The sequence below is a fragment of the Heterocephalus glaber genome, unplaced genomic scaffold (assembly GCF_053883595.1).
Source record: "Heterocephalus glaber isolate CG9 unplaced genomic scaffold, H.glaber_assembly_v1.0 deba00001606, whole genome shotgun sequence".
NCBI classification, from domain to species: Eukaryota; Metazoa; Chordata; class Mammalia; order Rodentia; family Bathyergidae; genus Heterocephalus; species Heterocephalus glaber.
This window is the reverse complement of record NW_028258377.1, coordinates 6,468,985-6,492,512: the sequence shown is the minus strand read 5'-3', so window position 1 is coordinate 6,492,512 and position 23,528 is coordinate 6,468,985. Positions and strand designations below refer to the sequence as shown.

General features: G+C 35.2%; 1 protein-coding gene across 1 annotated transcript; it reads right to left on the bottom strand.

The window, feature by feature from the left end:
- Positions 1–1,030: 1,030 nt before the first annotated feature.
- Positions 1,031–23,193, bottom strand: Ccdc112 (coiled-coil domain containing 112). Its single transcript, XM_087194697.1, has 10 exons — positions 22,888–23,193; positions 17,130–17,251; positions 12,802–12,923; positions 10,636–10,725; positions 8,431–8,506; positions 7,664–8,054; positions 4,562–4,975; positions 3,143–3,238; positions 1,799–1,917; positions 1,031–1,595 (listed from the first exon to the last, which is right to left on the bottom strand). Exons 1-10 carry the CDS (start codon positions 23,002–23,004, stop codon positions 1,565–1,567), a joined length of 1,578 nt encoding a protein of 525 aa, XP_087050823.1. The 5' UTR covers positions 23,005–23,193; the 3' UTR covers positions 1,031–1,564.
- Between the last annotated feature and the right edge of the window lie 335 nt (positions 23,194–23,528).

The window sequence follows — 23,528 nt, the reverse complement described above, 5'->3', positions numbered from 1 at the left end:
TGCCTTTATTAAAAAAGAAAATAGGGCTGTGAGTGTGTACAGTGAGGGAGTTACGTGCTTATTATGCTTAAAACCATGAGTTCAATCTCCTACCAAAAAATAAACCCCTCAAGACATGAGATTCACAACCAGAACATTTAGCTTAGATGCAGGAAACTGAAAGCTAAATTTACATGCAACAAAAGCAATACATAAGAAAGCAATTCAAGAAAAATTTACTTTTCTGAATCGTAGCTGTTCAGTTCTATAGTTAAATTCCCTTGTCCTTTACATTTTATTTCTGAACTGCTTCAAATCATTTTAAAAAGATATAGACAACAAATAAATGAGATTTACAATTAAAGATCCTCTGAGTCAACTTTCTCATTCTGTACCAATAATTAAACAATTAGTATTCAATTTGCAAAGTCTGGAATTACATACTTTGACTATTAACTGTTAAATTAGAAAAGATTTTGGCCATTACTCAGTGAATTTCTGAGTCTGAATTCTCAGTGAATTCTGTGTGAAGTTAGCCTATATGTATAAAATTACAATTAAAGATCTTCTAAGATAAAAGTTAAAACAAATTTCCTGTATTTTTATTTGTATAATATTCTTCCTATTAGAACTAATTAAACTTCGGACCTACACTTTTATAAAAATAAAATTTTGAATTAAACTAAATTGTGTTTTAATGTACAAAAGTTTGGAAATTTTTAAGATTCTTTTGATCAAATATGTTTGTCTACCAATTTTAAAACACTTTAAATGCTACCAAGAATCAAAATCAGTTTTTAAAAATTAGCTTATTTCAGATAATAGTTCAGAACAAAGATTTTTTTCTATTTTGAGGCAAATAGAAGCACAAAGGAAAACTGCATTAGCTAGCAAGATGTAAAAGGGGCAGATTTCATAAATGCATGAGATGCAGAAGGGCTAAAAGGATATTTAGAATAGCTGAAGGAAACCAAAAAGATGATAGCAATAATAAAATTAATAGGATATATGAGGTATGTTTAAAAAATAAATATTCTCTATACGAAACAAGCATGCTTCAAATACAAAATATTTATTACACAAAAAAGTAGTAACTGACAAACTACCAATATGTTGAACTTAGAAAAAGTATTAAGCTATTTCATAACTCTTAAAAAAAAAAAAAAGACATTTTTATTATTCAAGCTAACTTACTTCCAAGTTACAAAAGTTACAAAATTTTGGTTTAAAAAATGCTTCTCTATGACTGCCTTGATTTGTTTTGCTATGCAATGACAAAAACAAAGTATCTTTGAAATGCTTTGGGTATTTAAATGGATGTTTGTTACATAAATTTATATAAATAACTTTTATATCAGTAACAGGCCAACATATACCCTCCCTAAACACCCTTTTAGTAGAAACAGGAACCATTAATGATGCAGAATAAAACTTACAGTACCTCTGAATTTACATACAGCATAATAAAAAATCTGACTAGGCTAGTGATATTTAAAGAATATGGTTAGTCACACTCTCCTGGTATTACTGAATATGCTAGTACTCTCATCAAATGAATAGTACTTCCATTATCTCCTATTTTCCTCTATATTCCTTGTCTCCAGGTTGGAACAGCCCTAAGGAAAAAAAGAGAAAAGCAATTATAAATATGTAGGAAAATTCTTTATAAGACCCAAACCAATCTGATTAAATATTAACTGTTAAAATATATACATTTGCTTTATCAGTCTGTTACTATAAAATATACAAGTTGCACAGAATATAAACATGTAGCTCTTAAATTTCTGTAAAGTGAATACCCCTTCTAACTCCTTTTTACCTGTGTGGGATATGTAGAAGTGGCCCAGAGCCTGTCGGTCCTATGCTTTTGGTTCGTTCTTCCCAACCTTTGGTAGATTTGTAAAGCCTAGAAGGATCTCTACTAACATTATTTTCAACCTGTAACAGAAAGCAATTTGTAAAAGCATACTTGTATCAGGTAAACAGTCATAAAATTGTAAATCTGTTCAGTAAACTAATTATACTCACACAGCTAAAATAAAATTTGGACTACATTAATTAATAAACAATTCTTTTTTCTAGTTCTATTGTTTTATTCTATTTCTATTTCTACTATGAGAGAAATTTAATGTAGCTAAGTATAATGGTGACATAGCCAGACAATACATTTAGGACATATAACCACCGTAAATACTCTGCTTAATCCATGATGGTCCTCAACTTTTTTAGTTCTGAGTATTACCAGTGAGATTAAACAATGATCACAGCTACCATATGTATAAAACGAAGGTTCATATAGAAAGAATGAAAGAAATGATGAATAGGGAGAGAGAGAGAGAAGTCAGGGTAAAAGTAAAGGCTGCTTACAATGTAAAAGGGTAGAATTCAAACAATAGTCACTTTAATTGTACTGTTATGCTTTCCAACATATAAATAAATGTGAAATTTAAAGTAGATATAGAGATATAAGAGAATACATTTGATGTCAATATCCTTATAAATCAATTACGATAACTAGGAGGGAGGTGAAGAAAGGCTGATCAATGGTTACTATTATGGTTTATACCCCATAGTTCCCCCCCAGAGCTTTTGAGCAGGACTTTTGAAAGGTGATCAAATTATGGGGGTTTCTAGCTGGCTTGCTGTTAGGAGGTGGGGTCTGGTCTGAAGAGGTGGGTGATAGGGGGTGTGGCCTAGGTGAGGCTTCCCCTAAGCCATGCCTTGAGCAGCTCTTCACTATGTACCTCTGCCATGCTGTCCTGCCTTGGAGCCAACAGACCATGGGATGAAACCTCTACATACTGTGAGCCAAAAAAACCTTTTCTCCTTTACATTGCGAGTGTTCCAACAACGAGGGAAGTGACTAAGACAGGTACTAAGTTATAGATAGGAGTAAGAAGTTCTAGTGGCTGTTGCACAGTAGTTACAGTAATTATAAATAAATTATGTTCTGTATATTGCAAAAAGGTATAAGAATTTTTAAAGTTTTGTAATAAAGAAATGATAAGCATTTGAGTAGATATGCTTAATGTGATTTAAACATTACTGTGTATATGTATTGAAATATCACATAGTGTCCCATTAATATGTACAAGTTTTATGTTTCTTTGTATCAGTTAAAAAATAAATTTAAAAGACAAAAATTAATCTCAGTACAGAATACCTTTTCCTTTAATTTTGCCAATCTTCTTTGTTTTTCTGCCTTTTCCTCTTCTTTTGCTTGCCTATCTAGAATTTTCAATTCAAGTTTATATAAATCCTAAAAAAAACCAAAAAAGATTACATTAAGAAAATAAAAGCAACCAGAATTTGTTTCAATGTTTAGTTGTTTGCAAATAACTAAAGGCCAAGTTGTTTGCAAATAACCAAAGCCTTCTAAAAAAGGCTAAGACCTTTATTTTCTCTAAATACAACACATGTATATCCTTTCAGATATCACTATTTTTTAGGTATTACATGTTTCACTTTAAAGTTTAATCTAAAACTCCTTTTAATAGGTGAGTTAAGCCCATTTTCAGTTATCAATACAGATAGGTATAGCTTTAGATCTCTCAAGTTATTTTTTGTTTTTGTTTTATTGGTTTTCTTTTTTCCAAGTCTTTTATTACGTAGCCTGCTTCTTTTTTGTGTGGTGAGATGGCATGGAATCTTTTGTTGTTCTGGAATATTTTCTTATATGGAATAGAAGAAATGAACTAAAATTTCCACTATTGGTGCATTTTGTCTACTTTTCTTTACACCTCTCTTATTATAACAATTCATAACAGTTATATCTTACTTGCATCCTTTTGCATTTTAAAATATCCTTCCTTGCCTTGTTTAATACTTTTTGGATTCAGTTCCATTTTGTCTTTATTAACATTTTTCTTGTATGCATTTGTTTAAATGGCCTATCATCCTTCCACCCAGTATACATTAAGTATCTACATTGCACCTGACAGGAATAAACAAAAAACACAAAACCTCTGCCTTCATGGAACTTCCTTTACAGAGAGGAGATAAACAACAACTGAGCATTCATGAACTGTCTAAAATGAGCCACTCTGTCAGGTATGACATTCAGCAGAGAAGATAAGACATTTGGCCTAGCCTGTGGCTACCCTTCTTGTCTCCTGATGGTTCCCATCTCTTCCTTGGTACTCTAAGAACATTTAAAAGTTTATAGTTTCCCCCACAAACCATGCTGTTACACTCCTCCAAGCAGTTATTTATGCTGTTGCCTCCATTAGGAAAGAGCTCTCTTCTCCTTCCCTTTTCTCCCCTTCAAAATTCAACTCATTACCTTCTAATTTATAGCTATGTTAAGCATCTCTCTCTGTATATCCATCTCCTAAAGTACTTGATCCATACCTCAAGCAACATACTCTTTACCACTTTATTCTGAAATCTCCTACTTGCATGTATCTTTCTCACTAGATTATAACTGACTAGAAGTTAGGGAGCATGGCGTACTCATTTTGGTACAGTAATGCTATTACGCACAGGTCTGATGTATAAGATGCCTTCAATTTACTTTTGCTGACCTGAATCTGGAAATACCTCCCTGTGTAGCATTTAAAATTTAGAATATATATTTACTCACTCTTTCTTGAAACCTGGAAATTTCATCAGCAACAGTTTTCCTTTTTTCTGCCTTTTCTGCCTTTTCTCTTATCTCTTTTTCAAGCCTCAAAAATTCTTCTTGTTCTTTCTTCTGCTGGGTGTAACTTTCTAATAGTAATTTTAGTTTAAGCTGGCGTTGGCCTTCTTTTTGTTGCTTTTTCTTTTTCTCTTCCTCTTCTTTTAACTTAGAAGCATATTTCATTGACAGTTCTGTACTTTTCTGTTTTTTCCAAGCTTCAACTGCCAACTTCTGTTTCTTTCTTTCTTCTTCTTTTTGCTTTTGATTACCTTCTGGTTTATTATGAAAAAGCACAGGAATATTGTCTGCCTTCTCTTTTAACTTGAAAATTTCTTGCTTCTTTTGCTGCTTTTTAGTTTTCCAATTCTGAATAGACTAAATGATTTTTTTTAAAAAAGATGGCAAAAGAAAGTTTTTAAATAACTCAAACTTCAATTTCATTTTTCTAGAAGGAAAATTGATTAGAGCATACAATATGATTAGGTTAAGTTTTGTTCTGAACCGAAACAATTTTTTTTCTACTTCTGTTCTTACGAAGTATTCTTCTCTTCTTTACTTGCTTTGTTTTCCTGGGCAACATTCCTTTCCTCTAGTCATCTCACTTTAGCATATGTATTCTCTTTCTAGGCTTGGAATACTTTCTGAGTGATCTTTCCCTGGTCAAATATCGGAAAAGGAATTAAAAATGGAGTAGTTAAGAGCATGATTCCTGAAGCCAGACTATTTGGGACCAAACCCTGGCTTTCCCATTTACTAAGTTTGACCATTCATGAGTCACTAACCTATTCTGTCCTCACTTTGCTTATCTGTAAAGTGGAGGTAGAACTTCTTGCACAGGAAGATTAAATGAATCAGTGCCTGGCATAAAGTACTTCTTTACAAGTGTATTTAAAATACCTCAGGAACTGTATATAAGAATAGGTAAAGATTATTTAAAATTTGAGTATCCTTCTCTATACAGAGGATGTATTGCCTTTCCCCCAATGAAAAAAACTTTCCTCCTCTTTCCTTATGGAATATCATTCATTCATTCATTCATTCATTCAGTAAATCCGTATATATGCAAGGCAATGTGATAGAATCCACAAGTAATTAAATAATGTCAAATGCCATCTAGTACAGGGCTACTCAAAACATTCATCCCTAAAAACCAGGATTACGTGTCAAATTTTCTATGAAAAAAGTCAACTGAACTAAACGTATGCTTATTGGGTAGTTATTGTGCAATTACCTCATCTCATTGTAAGGCCAGTAACAGTCTACAACATCCACCCCACAGACTGTGTTTGAGCAGCACAGATTCTAAGTAAGATAATGACATAGGCACTCCATACCACATCATTAAAAAAGCTATAAACAAAGCATTAGTGAAAGGCCAAGGGCGACTAATGTTTGGGTGGGCAAGAAGAAGGAAGAATCTCATCTGGGAAGATTTTTAACAAGCTGGGAGCTTGGAAGAAAGTGGTATAGAAAGTGAGAACAAGATAGTCAAAGGCATTTGGGAAGTTCAGAGCATATCTAAAAACAGTAAGTATCTTCATTTACACAAAATAGAGGAAATTGTAAGGGAAATGAAAGACAGACATGGTAAATTTCCAATTCAACATCTTATACTCAGTAGATTTATACCTGAATTCCTGCTATTTTCCCTCAACTTCCCTCTCTTATTTCTAGTGTGTTCCACTTCAGTAAACTGGTACCTCCTTTTCCATACCCCCTTCCACCTCAGTCCTATATCCAATCAGTTGTCAAGTATCAGGAAATAAGAGTGGTCAGGAATACAGTAATCTGGAATTGGTGTGTTTTACTATATTATGAGAAGCAATACCTATCCCCTTTTCTAGAGAGGAGTTCTCAAATGTAAGCTTGGGGCAAATAACCCAGACGACTTGGTAAAGGGGCCCCCAAGTTCTGATTAGGTCTAGGGGTTTGGAGCCTGGTAGCTTCTAACAAGTTCCCAAGTGACAGATTTTATTGGTTTAGGGGGCCACTTTAAGAAACCCATGTTTTTGTATCCTAGAAGAAAAACTCAATTTTTAACAGCTTATTACTTTGAGCCTTTAAAAATGACTTATATTTCAAGAATATTTCTTAAAACTCCCAAAATCAATCTTCCCACAATCAACTTATTTCAGAGGAAGGAAAACAAAGTACAGCAAGAACAACAATAACAAAAGGCTACTTTTTCTAAAACTTTAAACATGGAATCAGTATTTTTTTTTAATGCTCTAGTTATGTCATCTGTTGGACAGATAAGTCTATTGTAAAGAAGACTCAGACTCTGGCAATATCTGGGGACATTTTGATAATCATAGGGAGTATTACAAGCATCCAGTGGCTATAGGCCAGTGGTGCAATTAACCACTCTATAATGTATAGAACACTCCACCAAAACATAGAATTATCCAGTCCAAAATGTCCACAGTGCCAAGGTTGAGAAGCCCTAACCCAATAAAAGCCTCACTGTATTTTTGTGAAAATGAAACTTTGGAGGTATTTGCTACAAGGATTATGTCTTCTCTGTGGTAGCCAAAGGTTTGTATCTTTAAGCAATAAAGCTGAGCTTATAAATCTCTGAGAAACTTTTTCTTGTGTTTTTCTGGTGGTGGTGCAGATGATGGGAACCCAGGGCCATATGCTTGCTAGGCAAGTGTTCTACCTCTGACTTACAGCCCATTCAAAGAAATGTAATAGTCAAAGTGTTTTCTCTACTGCCTCTTGATTTTCTAATCAAAATAATGAGGCTTCTAGTTTTTCCTAAAGTCTGAGTAGATCTGAATTAGCCACAGTTCTGGAAAGTGTACACAGAAGGTTTTCCCCACAGTTTTATAGCCCATTGTGTAATTTCTTGGGGGAGAAATGTCTGGCCGCAAGAAAGTCCAACTATAGTTTCACTTATTGGGTAAGATTATTTAACTTCTCAATGCCTTAGTTTCATCTTCTGTAAGATGGGAGAAAAATAACTATACACATATTTCATGGGGTTGTTGCAAAATCAGTGGTTCTGAGAGATTATCACAGTGCCTAGAACAAAAACATAGGAGTAATAGCTATTATAATTACCTCTTTTTGTCTTTCTTCTAGAGTCAGAAATTTCTGAAACCATTTCTCATGCTGTTGAACTTCATCCTGTGTTCTTCCTGGGAGGTGTTCTAGAACTTCTTTCATAAATGCAGGCTTCCCTTTATGTTTATTTCTCACTTTTATAAAGTTCTGGTGGTCATAATTATCCCAGCCCCCCTGTCGCCCTCCTGTTTGCTGCAGGAATTTTTCAAAATCTACCACTGCTGCTGGAAGAGTATTTGGTGTCATTTTGTCTACAGAAACTTTACTTGAGATTGCTCTGAAAGCTTTCTCTGTTTCTGAATTACCCACAGCCCATGTGTCAATTTTTCTTGATATGGCACTCAATTCATTATTTGTTGCTTTTTCTTCTTTAATAAGCTCATCGTATCTAAAATTAAAAAAAAAAGTTTAAGAAGATAGCAGCCAATCCATACTAACCCTTCATTTTCTCTCAAATTTAATTATTCCTGATTCTTTACTCTGTTGTCTTCAGTTGACATTACTAACATTTATAAATTGAAGCCTTAAGAAGTTCACTCCAAGATCAAAACAGTCTTTAAAATTCTTATTTGGGATTTTATAATGTCTAAATACAAATGAAAATTTACTTTCAACATAAAAAGCCATATAAACCCTAAGACAAAAATAGGTGTTCTACTGCTTTTATGTAAGACTCAAATACATAATAATATGCTTGTATAAAACAATCTAGTGGTGAGTTATTGCAAAATAAAATAATTTTATAAAGTGAGTTTAAAACATACATCAGTCTTTGTTCTTCTTTAAAAGTGTTGATTGCATTTTCAATTTCTTCCATCATTTCTCTGAGCTTTTCAACAACTGTAAAACACACACACACAAATTATTTATGTCATATGTCAGTATGGATATGTTCAAAATTAAGAAAAATACATGGAATATTCCTCTAATTTAAAAATATTTTTTAGTCTTAGAAATTAAGATAACCATTAAACTTTTTCTTTGTGTACTAGGGATTGAATTCAAGACCTTGGTGCTGAGCTACACCCCCTGTGCTCTTTTTTTATTTTGAGACAGATCTTGTTAAATTGCCAATATGCCCAAGCTGGGCTCAAACTTTCATCCTCTTGCCTCAGTCTCCTAGAGTACTGGGATATCAGGCAAGCACCACCATCAGAGCTAAATGTAAATTTTTATAATTGCAATTTTTTTCTGATTACAGATTTTTTTCTTATGTATCCATTATCATTAAATAATATTTTTTACAAAAATTATTTTGTACTAAACATACTGTTTGAATTGCAGTTTTTAAGATGTGGTTAAATGTAAATAAATATACAGCATTTCTTTTTTCTATAGCTACATGTTATTTCATTGTTTAAACCTATCCTAATTCATTTAATATGATGAACCTTAAAATATGCAAAATGCTATAGTAAAAATCCTTCATATATATTTTAGCATGCTAAAATGAATATTTTTAGAGAATAACTGGTGAAATGTTAAATAAAAATGTATGCCCATTTTACCATATGCTAGATATTGCATTTTAAAGACTCTACCTCTGGTTTCCCCAGAGTGACCTTTTCTATGTATTTTTAACCATTTCCAAAATGAGGTGCAAAAATCTATCATCGTTGAGTTGATATTTCTGTGATTGTTAAGCCTGAGGATTTTTCGTGTTTTGTATTTCTTTTGTTACACTGGGCACCTTACAGTTTTCTTCCTTTTTCTATTAGGTCATTTATATTGGTTGATTATATATATAAATATAGTTAATACTTTTCTAATTTGTCTTTCAACTTTGCTTATGGGTTCAAGTCTTTTAAGTAGTCAAATATGTTCACTTTTTCTTCATGTATTCTGATCTTATCCATCCTGTAAAACATAGCACTAATATAAAAATATTAACCCATGTTCTCGTCTAGTATTTTTATGGTTTCATTTAATTTAATGAGTGTAATAGGCACATTTATCATTTTTAGTGCTTCCTATGTTATAACCACTACACAAATGCTTTAGTGTATTGTTCCATTTTATCTCCCCAACACACCTATTAAATAAGTCTTACGATCTCTATTTTAAAGTGAAAGTTCCAAGAGATCAAGTACAGTGGTACTTCATTTTACAAATTTAATTTGTTTTACATTTTGGGGAAGATGGATGCATTTGTGTTTATGTGGGGAAGATGGCTATGGTCATGTCTGTCACCTGATGCTGAGTTTGTGAACAGAAGCAAAATTTTGCTGAAAGCTTTTATCTGTGAACCAAACTGTTTGCAAACAGAAGTGTTTGTGAATCAAGGCATTGCTGTAATTTGCTTAAAATGACCTAATAGGTTAGAGATCAAGGATTTGATCCAACATCTGTCTAAGTCTATACATCTTGAATACTTTATTCCTTTGAATTTCCAGGAACAAATTTAGTATAAGCAAGGAGGCAAGAATGCAGTTTTGTTTGTCTCCAAAAATTAGCATTTGCCTCAACAGGTACAATTGAAATTTTCTTCATATAATTGAAATATGTCTGAAAAGTTATTATTTCAAAAATCAAATGATGGGAAAAGCATCGAGCTATGAATCAAGTCTTTTTTTCTCTTTAGTTAAATCAGAATCTTCCTGTACTAGAGCCTCCATCTTAAAAATGGCACTAATATCTGTTCTGTCTACCTTATAGTTTTTTTTGGTACTGGGGATCGAACTCAGGAGCTTGCTAGGCAGGAGGCAGTATCACTGAGCTAAATGCCCGGGTCTATCTTATAGTTTTTAAGGATTTGATAGTACTTTAAAGGTTAAAAAAATACCACATAAACATCAGATACTACAGTTCTCCAATATATCCTTATTAATCCCTAACCAATAGTGTTGAGCTCCATTAATGCCAAGTAGAAAAACAGACATGTCTTATACTAGGAAAGTATAAATTCTTCTAATGAACAATAGAAAATACTAATATACATAAGAAAGATTCTGACATTTAAATTTACTTACAATCAGGTGTAGGCTTCACATCTTTTAACTGATGCTGAAGTTTCTTTACATTGTTATGTATTTTGGCTAATTGTTGCTGGATTTTTGCTCCTATAAGGAAGCAGTACACACTTTAAAATAATTCTGTGACAAATGTAGTTACAATTAAGATTCTGCACGTAAGACTGATCATAATCACTTAGTAAAAGAAAGCCAAGAACAATTAAAGGAAAAAGTGGTCATTTATGTCAAAAACAATTGAACATCCTTACTCTAAATAAAGCATCTTTCATTTCTTCAAGATTGGAGAGCAGTGGATTAAATCTTTCTGTAAACTTATGGCCAGGAATTTTTTTTTCTCTGTGGATACTAGTTACTAATTGGGTATGGTTTTAAATGCATGATCACTAGCTTATTTTTAGTGTGTTTTGTTCTTTAAAAGCATTTCTTTTTATTTGTTATAATTTATGAGAATAAAATTTGATCTTAACTATTCTGGGAATATCAAAAGTGTCTAACCAGTATTAATTCTATGAATACTAACAAACTTCCCATTGAGCGTTAACTTTTAAACACAATCTTCTAAGACACAAGCAGATGATATCTATTGGTGTCAGCAACATGGCCCTGAGGAGGTACCTCAGATGCCATTAAGTGGTATCTCTACCACAAGTTGCAAAGTTCCTCAACTAAAGGGGCAACCTGAAATAAAATGTTAAGGCCAAAATAAAAGCCTGAAAAACAGATAAGGGTTTCAGACATTTTCAGATTGTTTTTCTCAATAGCAAAAAAGACTAGATTCTTCTCTTATTTTTTTTCTGGCATAGTAATTTTAATATTTATTTAAATCAGTAGGGTTATGTTAAATATTCACATTCATACATAGATACTCATATAATAGTACTATTATTTTATTACCATTGGGTATTTTATGCATCCTCATCTGTTTTGATTTTGCAACTTTTTACAAATAGTCCTTAAAGTCATTGTTTTTAGTGATGCTTAGCGATCCGATCCAAAGGCCTCATACATGTTAAGACAAGAGCTCTACCATGGAGCTATGTCCAAATGAGCTCACTGCTGGAACCTTAGGTCAACAAACTTGTCTAGAAAAGTTAAATAATTAGAAAGTGTTTTTGTTGTTTTATTTTTGCCATAGCTTCATAAGCTATAGCAATATTAATACAGGGCAAAAGAGTCTTATTTTATTTATTTATCTGGAATTGAAATTTCCCTTCTTTGAAAAAAGTGAAAAGGGAAGGGTATGACCAAATCACTGATGCATAACAGGATATAAATTTAGGCTAAAACTGAGATACATTTCATGTAAGGAACAGGTATTTACTACTTCTGAACTGAAAGGAAAGGAAAGCTTCCATATCCTTATATAAGGATAATGCAGTCCTTCTCTTGAAAAATCAGCCTCCCAGTTGTCTGCAAAAGAACTGAGGGATATTAACAAATGTTAAATCAGTGAGGTCTACTTTATAAATCAGAGAAGAGAAAACTGGACAAGTACTTATGTTAGGCCCAGTTATCATTCCAACAGAAAAGGGAGAATGTTGCTTGTCACTATGTGACAAGAGATTACTTTTTAAAAATAGAGTAATTTATATTCTGAAAGAAAAAAATTAGGAATTTCTTTTGATTGGCAGTAAGAGAGTACCATGAGCAGTCTAATCTCTACATATAAGTCAACATGTTATAAAGTTTAGTTAATTGATAACCATTATTTTTCCTGTAAGCAATGCTAACTAGTTTTTTTTTTACAAGGATTTTGCAACATACAGAATCTAGTATTCTTAAAGGGCTAGCATTTAATACACTATCAGATGCACAGGGCACCTCTGCTGAGGTAGAAATGGTAGCTTTCAGAGACCAGTTGATTAGATTGCTCAGAATCAGTTTGCTTTTCTATTAAAAAATTTTAATAGAATTTTCTGATTTGTCAGTCAAAGAACCTCAAACCCTGTCTTTCATATTAAATTGGAACAAATAGAAAGCAATCCAGCTACAATGACTAAACAGTGACCTGAAAGAATAAACACTTGTCCCAACAAGACAAATTTATTACCAACTAAAATATCTTGATGGAGAATATAACACAGTCAATGCACAAAGACAAAGACAGGGCAAAACTACAAGTTTTTATCACTCAACAGTTTTTTGTTCATCAACTCAACTTACTTTCCATTTTTCTGCTGTTAATCAATTTATTTTCCAATTCTTCCAGCATACTGTGCTCAATTCTGAAGTCATTTTTTTGGTTGTAGAAATGACTGTGTTTATCTTTCTCTATAATAATAACTCTTTAGGAAAAGAAACAAATGGTATAAATATGATTTAAATATATTTTTAGTTATTTAAAATATGAAGGCACTCATAAGAATCAGTACTTTATATTCATATTACTTCACTTAAAGAGAAAGAATATAATTGCTTAAAGAGGCTATGGACAAAAATATTAGTCAAAATAAAAGGAAAGAGATAAGCTCACCTACAATCAAATGCAATCTTAACTATTAAGTTATAAAATGTTAATTTAAGAAAATGTAGTAACTTCCTTCTTTTGAAACTACAAACATGCCTTTGGGTATGGATTCCAATTCAGTCTTCGAAGGGTCTAAAAAGGGCTGCCACTGCTGATGCCTGCTTTCAGTAGAATATACTCTTTACTTTGTAACCTTAGCAAAGATGTTAACCTCCCTCTTCATTACTAACATGGATAATAACAGCTTTCCATTACCTGGCAGGGCATAAGTAACATCAAAGGAGATAATTTATGTGAGAGACCTTTGTACAACATGTATATTTCTATTAGGGAAATGCAAGTTACTAACAGTATTATTTAATTCAAAGCTTCTTTTATCTTATAGTTGCTTCTTGGATTCAGATCATTTACCAGGAGTTCTGTTAGTTTGATCCTTCCATAAAACAAAACAAAAAAATATACTAAGAATTTTTTTTGTTTGGCCAAAAAAATTAATGTTCTCAACTATTGTTTTATTTTTCTCACAAGGCAGAAATTGATATGAATACTTCTCCCTGATTTAATGAGTGGTGGAACGTCTCTGGCCACTGACTTAACTTCACACCACCTGAGGTCAACTATCTAAGATAATTACCTATTCTTTTTCACCTTGCTGCACAGAGAAAAATTTAATACTTATTAGGCATACTGAAGGAAATAGATGAGAGTGTTCCAGGCCCCTCAGGTTGAGGGGTTTATATCTTAGCTCAAGCTTGTGTGGTTTGAGGGGTGGCAAGAGACAGAACAGAAATAGTAGATTTCACTCTGTATGTCAACTGTAGCAGATCAAAGGTGGCCACTGAAACTCTGTGTAAGGACTGGAAAGCCCATCTAGGCTCTGGGTGGTAGTGGGAATATTATTAAAATCAAATAGAAATGTTTGCCATGGCACAGAATATACTATAACAGTAATTTATATGTTGCTATTCCTGGACTAGGAATATTAACCTTTATTGACATTCAAAACATACTAATGGAGAAAAATTGCCAAATGTCATCTCACTCTAACAGGAGAAATGCAAATTCAAACTATACATCATACACCTTTCAAGTTGACAAAAACAAACAAAAAAAATCACAAATTTAAATAGAATTATATATAACATATTCATAATATATTCTGTTGAAACTGTGAGAAAAGGAGTGCTCTCATACATTGTTGGTAGAATTGTGAATTATCTATAAAGGGCATTTCAGCAATATTGATCACCTTTGCCAATTCATATACCTTTGACCACCATTTTCTTCTAGCAATTTATCCTGAAGCTACATTCACACATGTGGAAAATAATGGGGACTTATGTGGACACTGAAATTAACGGCAGCAATGTTTGTTAAAACAAAAGACTGAATACAATCTAAATGTCCCATCACTATAGAAAAGGTTAAATAAATCATATTACACTCTTATAATGGAATATAATGCACTGGTACTATGTTCTGTATACTGATCAGAAAGGTCTCCAAGATAACATTCTTTTTATAATAAAATTTTTGTATTTTAATGGCAGACATGCCCAAAAATCAAGAAAAGTAAATAAATCTCCCTCATATATTTGCATATTATGTCTCTCTCATATCTGATTCAACAATTTTACTTTTCCTTTTACCCACCATTTCCCTCTTTTTTTGCTTTACTTTAATGTTTTAAAGTAAATTATCTACCCCATGTAATTTTTCTCCAAAACATTTCCATGTGCATCTCTAGAGATTATGGATATTTAACTTACACAACTACAATGCCATTATAATACCTGACAAAATCAACAATTCATTAACACATATAAAAAAAGGAAAAATCTGAAGATACACTTTTGATGTCCTTATAAACACAAAATATCTGTGGAAGAATACTAAAGAAACTAATAGTGTTGGTTATTCGATGGAAAAGAAACTATGTGGCTGAAATCAGGGATGAAACTGATACCTTCTCTTGTGTACCCTTTGATATGCTTAGATATTTTAGTAATATGAATGTATTATCTATTCTCAAAATAAAACAGAATGATCTTGCAAACTGTATTTTATCCTCAGTATTTAATGAGAATTTATAGGAACACTCTTTCAGTGAGTTTTTCTAAAGCCTAATCAGTACTATAAAACAAACACAATGAGTTGCTCTATATATGGACCTCACCAATTTAGGGGATATTATGCCATCTACAGAGAACCCCTAACCTAGAATCCAATTCTATCTACAGTAATGCATTTTGGAAATAAAAAAAAATTAAATAGTATATTCTCAAAGTCTGGATATTAAAGAGATAAACATCACCAAATTTCAGGTATAAAATATACTATTATTATTATTACTATTATTTTGGTACGGAGATCGAACTCAGGACCTTGTGCTTGTGAGCCAGGCACAGTCCCACTGAGCTAAATCCCCGGCCATAAAATATACTATTATTAACTCTAGTCACCATGCTGTACTTTATGTCTCCAAAACTTAACTACCTCATAACTTGTCCCCTTTACCAACATTTCGCCATTTTTCTCACTTTTAACCCTTCCTGCTAATCAATATTCTGATTAAATTATGACTTTTGTAAGTCTTAACTTCTTTAGATTTCACATGTAAGTGATGATTATGCAGTCATTGTCTTTCTGCATTTGCCTTACTTCACTTAGTATAATGAAAATGCTTGGTTGAGGGCAGAAGTTTATTCACATTACCCATGCACATGCACACACATGGTAACTATGTGAGGTGATGGACATGTTAATTAGCTTAATGGTGGCAATCTTTTCATACACATACATCAAAATATTACTTTGTATGTTCTAAATATACAGAATTTTTATTTGTCAATTATATTTCAATAAAGCTGGAGAGAAGATACAAGCATTGTATACATGCAGTGAGAATTCAGTCTCCAAAAGCTATAACATGGCAAAGCTTTTCAGAGTTCAAACAGACACTTTTTCATAGGCAGAACTTCTACAGAGAACTGCCATTAATTCACCTCAAGAAACCATTCCTCACAATGGCCTCCTTTGCTCAAATTCTCTGTTAAACTTACAGTGAATAAATTCAAAGTAGTATTTTTATAAAGGTCTCAACTGTAGGGTACAGAGAGGGTACTCTGAGTTCTAACTATTATCATTTCTCATGATATTTATCATCATGATGCTGCTGACAACAATGAACAGTCAATAAATATCACCGCTTATAGAACACTACACTATACACTACAATTTTAATTAAATGTAAACTTCTCAGTTAATGTCAGCATAATGTACAGATTGGATCTGAGAGGAGCACAGACCCTAGGAGGAAGACCAGTTAAAAGATCATTAAAGAAAAACAAACCTCAAAAACAAGCCTTTTCACCAAAGCTAGTTACTACCTTCCTTAGTGAGGTCACATCCGCATACTCAAGCAGGCTTTACTGAAGGAAATCACTGGTTAGAAGGACAACTATGGCCTTCAGAGTGGCGGGAGCCAGCCTATAAAATTAAACATTTCCTGATCACGTAACTCATGAGAAGATATTTAGTCTCTATAATCCTTAACATCCTCATTTGTAAAATATGCAGAATAGCAATGTAAATATATGTCATTTATAAAACACTTTCATACATATATATTTTAAACCCTCAAGACTTTTTACTCAAAATATCTGAATACAAACCTATGGCTGTAAAATAAAAATGTACTCAATCTTTCATTTTATATAAAATATCTTAAAGGAATAGCTGTTTTGTTTTCCTTGAAATACACTGATTTTAGTATATGTGCTGCCGAAGCGAGCACTGAAATACACTGATTAAAAGTGGTAAAATGGATAAAATTGAAACTACTTTACTTAAAATTAACTATATTAAACAGCCTATTATCATTTGTCCAATTTCAGACCTCCCACATTTCTTCTGTTATATCTTGTTACATACAGGCTGATGACTAGAACTTTCTAACAATGTGGAATTGGGTGGAGTGGAATTGAATTAATTTTAAATTGTCCATTATAAAATTTACACTTACTGATTTTTAAATTTCTCTGCTGTGCGTATGAATTCTGCTTTCTTTGTTCGACTAACTTTCTGTTTCCAGTTTTGAAGTTGAAAGGGATGAATTCCACCTGAAGTACTAAAACAGCCATCATTCTGCATAAAGAATAAAAATATTATCATCAATAATCAAAGTGGTGCAAGATAAATGTGGAATTCTTTTCAGGGAGATGAAACATCAATAGTGGAGTTTCTTGGGGCTAATTTTTGGGCCAAATGAATTTGTAAAAAATACACTTTGTGGAAGAAGGAATTTCTATCTTAAAATGCTAACTTCAGAAAGAAACATGTGTCCAGGGGTTATTTAGAAAAAAAAAAAATCTCATTTATTCATCAGTTATTTATCACCTATGGCAATGGTGGTAAACTTATGCCATGTATTATTGTGTTTTTAGGGGGGTTTTTTTTGGTACCCGGGATTGAACTCAGGACCTTGTGCTTGCAAGGCAGACGTGGCACCACTGAGCTAAATCCCCAGCCCTATTGTAGTTTTCTTTTAAGACAAAAGATTTTAATATATTAGTTATGTTTTCTAAACTAAAACCTCAGTATGTATTCAGGTTTAATTGCAGTGTTAGCACTTTGAGATAAGTGGGTTTTTAGTTGAAGTTTGGCATCAATCTCTAAAAGGTTTGCCATCACTGATATAGGTTGAATGCTATGACATAACAGGTGCAGCATTAGACACTAGGGAAACAGTTATGATCTACACTAGTATGGCCCGTTTTAAAGTCCAGTGAGGAAAAGAGATTTAAAGATAAAAGAAAAAACAAGCAGTAAAACCAAACAACACACCAACTATGACAAGTGCTATTAAGAAAATACATAGTGCTGAGATGGAGAATATACAGAATCAGGCTCGATTCTTCAGTTAGAATAGCCACAGGGTGTCTACTGAAAGGGTGACATTTAAGAAAGAATGGAATCAGCCATGCTAGAAACACAGGGAAGGGTGTTCCCAGCCCTGGAGTAAGCTGTGCAAAATCCCAAGGGCAGAAAAGACTGGCTACTTTAAGCAGAGAAAGGGCAACTGTAACATGAGGTCAGCAAAGGTAAGTAGAAGATAACAGGTAGGTATGTGCCAGATACAGAAGTTTCAGGTCATTTAGTAGATTTTACTGAAGGGATTTGAGTAGGGGAATGCCACAGTAAACTTAACTCTTGAAGAAATCTCTCTGGCTACTTTTTGAGAATAAGTTAGTATGAGGTGTAGGGATGGGATGACTCATGACTGGAAGCATAAGCATCAGTGCAGTAGCTGTTGTGGTATTATAGGCAAAGAATGAAAGTCCAGACTACCCAGGGAATGGAAAATTTAAAAAGAAGATTAAATATAATTTGTAAGTATAACCAAGAAAGATTGCTGAACGATAGGATTTGAGAAATGAAGGAAAAGGAAAATAAAGCTTTATATTTCTAGGAGCAAGAATAATGAATTTAGGAAATATTTTTTAAAATTGCAATATAATTCACATACCATACAATGTTATTGGCTTAAACAATTCAGTAGATTTCATTATATTACCCAGATTGTTCAAGCATCACCACTATCTGGTTCCAGAATATTTTCATCATGCCAAAAAGAAACCCCATCCCTATGAGCAATCATTCACCATCCCCACTTTCAACCAACTGCTGGAAATCATGAATTTTATAAATCCATGAATTTGTCTATTCTGGATAAATGGGCTTCTTTCACTTCACATAAGGTTTTGAAGATTTACCCATGTTGTACCACAGATCTGTATTTCATTCCTTTTTATCGCTGAATAACATTGCATTGTATCTATTTACCACATTTTGTTTACCTACACGTCAGTCACCAGCTGACTGGCAAATGGGTTATATTTAACATTTTGGCAATATGAATAATGCTATTATGAACATCTGTATACATGTTTTAATGTGAATATATGTTTTCAATTCTTTTGGGTATACATCTAGCAGTAGAATTTCTGGGTCACATGGTAACTATTTTTACTTTTCTGCTAAAAACACCAGAGTGCTCTTATATTAAGCTGGGAGCATTCTTCAAATATTCTGAAAATTAGTCCCTTAACAGAAATATGATTGGCAGATGGTTTCCCATGTTGAGTTGTCTTTTCACTTCCTTGATAATGCCTTTAAAGTACAAGTTTGTAAATTTTTGAGGAGCTGCCACTCTTTTCCACAGTGGCTGCACCATTTTACATTCCCACAAGCAATGTATGAGAGTTCCAATTTCTCCACATCCTCATTCACATCTGTCACTGTCTGTCTTTTTTGATTATACTTATTTTGGTTTTGATTAGTCCATAATGACTAATGATGTTGAATATTCTTTCATGTGCTTATTTGCTGCTCTGTTGAGGAATATCTACTGAAGTCCTTTGTCATTTTATTTTTTGAAAGAAAATCAGTTTATTGTAATTAATTCACAAACAGTAACATCACAACAGCTGGTTTAAGGCCATACAAACATTTGCCCAGCTCCCAATTCTATACCATCTCAGTGAACTTCTATATAGTTGGAACGGTTAGGGTCAAAGTTTTCCAGTGCCCCTCAGAAGCAAGGAAGCTATTAATATAAGTCCATTTTAACTTAGTTTCACTACCAGTTACATTTTTATCCCAAAATAACTTGGTCATCAGAGCTGATTTTCCAGTTCTTTAACTGACCTTGATTACACTAACCCACTTGCGAGTCTGCCCTGTTTCAGCACCTCATTGAAACTCTCAGAGCTCAATGTCACCCTGGATCTGGGAACACTCCAAAAACTGTTTTATCTTATAAAAGCAAGGGCCACCAAACTTCTATTGCTATCACTCCTAGGTTCACTGGGGCTCACGGTAAGTGATGTTAGGTTTAAGAGGCTCAGCAGTACTTCCCCCATTGAAGACCCCAGAGATTGCATGACCCAGTATATGCCCAACAATAGAGATTGATAGCCATTTCTGCTACAGTGGTTGCTATCTAGGCCAGTGGTGGAAAAGACGTTAATGTGTGAGTTGTTTTTTATAAAGTAAAACCTCACTATTCAGGTTTAATTGTAGTGTTGACACTTTGCAATAAATAAGCGAGTTTTGGGTTGCAGTTTGGCACTCAGTCTCTAAGGTTTGCCTTGCCATCCCTGATCTAGGCCATCAGACCTGGCTGCTTACAAGTAGCAGACAGTGTGCCAACTAAGTGTGTGCGGGGGTGGGAGGGATTGCTGTTGGTGGCTGAGCTGCTGCGGCTGAGCTGCTTTGCGCTGACCTCAGTGCTCTCATCTTTTTCTGGCTCTATCTGAAGGGCCTAGCTGACTAGAGAAATCAGGCAGGAAGTGCTGCTTCAGATTCCATGATACATCGTAAGTGCACAGTAGACTGTTGTCTAGAAATTCAAAATTGTCTACAGCCTGCAGGTTACTGCCCTTTTCCGTTTAAAAAACTGGGTTATCTTTTTTTATTATTGAGTTGAAATAGTTACTTCAGTCTGTAGTATTTCAGTAGGGAAACCCTAGAAGATACTTCCAATATCATGAGGTTGTAATGAGAAAAATTATCTCAGGAAAACATTTGTTGGTTTGTGTTTGGCAGCAGGAATATTAATTCATTTAATCACATGACTGATATGTCAAATTCAGTGTGTGGCTATACAGTTCATGTGTACAAATGTGTGTAGGGTATACGGAGGAAGAACAAAGATGTATAACATATATACCCCTCAAAAATATCACAACATAGTACACAGTGATGTGATCTTTTAAGTCCAAACACATCTGAGCAAATTTACTTCATTACTGCTGTGCCTCTCTGCTATGAAACTCTGTCTTCCCTACTAAAGTGGTATGGCAGTACATATAAAGCAGAGTTGCTCAACCTCAGTTCTATTGCCATTTTGGAGCAGATAACTGTTGTGGAGGGCTGTCCTCTGGCCTCTACATATTATTTGTTACCAGTCTAAAAATGTCTCCAGACACTGCTAATTGTCTTCTGAGGACTGATACAATGTTTGAAACAGCTTTATAGGTGATTCTGATATAACCCTGGGGAAGGAAATTGTAGTAGTGATAAAAGTATGCTCAATGGCAATATTAGGCAGCTTGTAAGTGAAAATCAGGAGGTTAAATGTGGCCCTAAGAACTTTGAGAACAAATCACATTGAATTAGAGTAAGCCAGAAAGTTTTCATGGGGAAACCCATGATTAGGCCAATGGGATCATACTTTTTTAAGTCATTACTTCAAAATATGTGTATTACGTATTATTATATATTTTATATTTTCTCCTGATCTACTTGGAGCCAGAGTTAGAATAATAAAGGGAATTATAGAGGATGTGTGAGAAAAGTTGCCTGAGGTTGAATTTCCTGATCTGCACACCAGTAAAGACACTGTATTCCCTTAGAACAGTGGTGGTGAAACTAGTGGGCAGGTAGAGGTCTCTCTGTTGGGAGGTGAGCCAAGTCGCCTCAGCATCACCTCTGTGCCAAGCATTGGATAATAGCGCACACAGGGGCCATTCTGACACTTGCAAAGGAGTAGAAGCACCAGGTGTCACAACAGGTGACCTGATTACTTCAAGTGCTGCTCTCAAACTAAGGAAGTACTGTATAAGCCGAGGTTTGACAAATTATCAGCATGAATACAACAGCAAAGATCACATTAATTGTGCAAAAGCACACCAAATGCAAACTTTTACCTTTCAATAAAAAGCTGTTTGTATCATTGAAAGGTCTGTTATGCTTTCAAGACAAAAGACATTAATGTATGAGTTGTTTTTTCTAAACCAAAACCTCAGTATTCAGGTTTAATTGCAGTGTTAGAACTTTACAATAAATAAGTGGGTTTTGGGTTGCAGTTTGGGCACTCGGTCTCCAAAAGGTTCATCACTGCCTTAGAGGATGGAAAAGATGGAGGCTGTCCTCTAGTCACAGAGCTTTCCTTCGGGTTTGGACTGATCCACAAGTGCATACTGTGTCCTAGGTACTACAATATAGGCACAATTCTTGGTGCTGGGAACACAACAGTGAATAAATCTTCCAAAAATTTCTGCACTCATGGAGCTTACATTCTCGTGGAGGCAAGGAAGGAGAAAAAAAAAAAAAGGAATAAAATATGTAATATATCATATGGTAGAAACTACTACGGAGAAACATAAAATTAGAAAAAGGGGACTGGTTGTGGTGGGAGCGAAGGTTCAGTTTTGAGAGATCATGGCAAGTCTTATTGAGAGGATGGCACCTGAACAAAGATAATGTGGTCGCTGGAGAGGAAAGCCTGTTAAGCCAGTCTTAGGAAACAACTCTGCCTCTGGCCATCCCATGTTTTATTCCTTCCAAACCCCCCAGCACCAGTAAAATAACAGAGCTACCACCAACTACTAGGAGGTATCGAGTCTCCAACTAAGCTTGTGCCAGGGGCTTCCCAGGCAGAATGCCCTCCGTTCAGGAAGGTGCGCATGTTACTGGCAGGGTTCAGAGATGAAACCTAGCAATCGAGATAACGTTCCTATCACACGACCAGGAAGCAGCCGGGCAAGGGGTTCCCCCGAATTCTTCCTCGTTTTTAAAACCACACGGAGGTAGCGGTGTAAAAGGTTTTGAACGCACAGGCCAACGAAGAGCAACGCCCGGAGCGCCAGGCCAGGGCACAGAGGTGAGCACGGCGCCTCCGGCTCCTCGAAGGCACTGCGAACACCTGTTCCACCCGCCCGCCCAGGCCTCATCCCTCGCCCCACGCCGGTGCGGAGCCGCTGGGCCCCAAGATTTACCTGTTGCGTCGCCGGCGCCGCTCCCACGCTGGTCCCCGCGGCCGCGCCCGCCCCAGTCACCGCTCCGGCCACCGCGGTGGCCGCCGCCGCCACCACGACCGTTGTTAGGGCGGCCATGTTTCCTCACCAAGTCGCTCGGGGGGTGGGGGGGGGCAGAGACCAGGAGGGTCTGTGGGTTTGTGCCCGAGCTACTCCCCCGGGTCTCCGCAAACAGGTCCGTGCCGAGCGGCCCGCAGGAGGGCGGAACAGGGCGAGGCGAGGAGCGGGGCCGGGCTGTGGGGCGGAGCCGAGGGGAGGGTGGGAGACAGAAGGGCGGGGCCGCTGGGAGAGGGGGGGTGGGGCGGGGCCGCTGGGAGAGGGGGGTGGGGCGGGGCGAGACGGAGCCGCGGTGCAGGTTGGGAGGCAGAAAGGCCGGACCACTGAGGGGCGGGGAGGGGGCGGAGAGGGGGCGGAGAGGGGGCGGAGAGGGGGCGGGCGGGTCTTGTCTTTCTGCCCTGTGGTGGATTTGTGTGTCTGGTTTGCCCAACCCAACCCAACTCAAGCCAAGAAAACGCACTCTCTTACATTGTCTTCTTTACGTTTTATTCGTGCCATATGTATATGCATGTATTTTTCTCTTGATAGTACTGCTTTGTCGTTTT

Bases quoted from the DNA above. Each gene is read 5' to 3' on its own strand.
- Ccdc112 (XM_087194697.1), bottom strand. From the start codon at position 23,004: ATGGCCGCCCTAACAACGGTCGTGGTGGCGGCGGCGGCCACCGCGGTG. The intron at 10,726-12,801 runs GTAAGTTGAGTT...GCTTCCTTATAG, and splicing joins TAACAGCAGAAAAATGGAAA to GAGCAAAAATCCAGCAACAA. The intron at 4,976-7,663 runs GTAATTATAATA...AAAATCATTTAG, and splicing joins TAGAAGAAAGACAAAAAGAG to TCTATTCAGAATTGGAAAAC.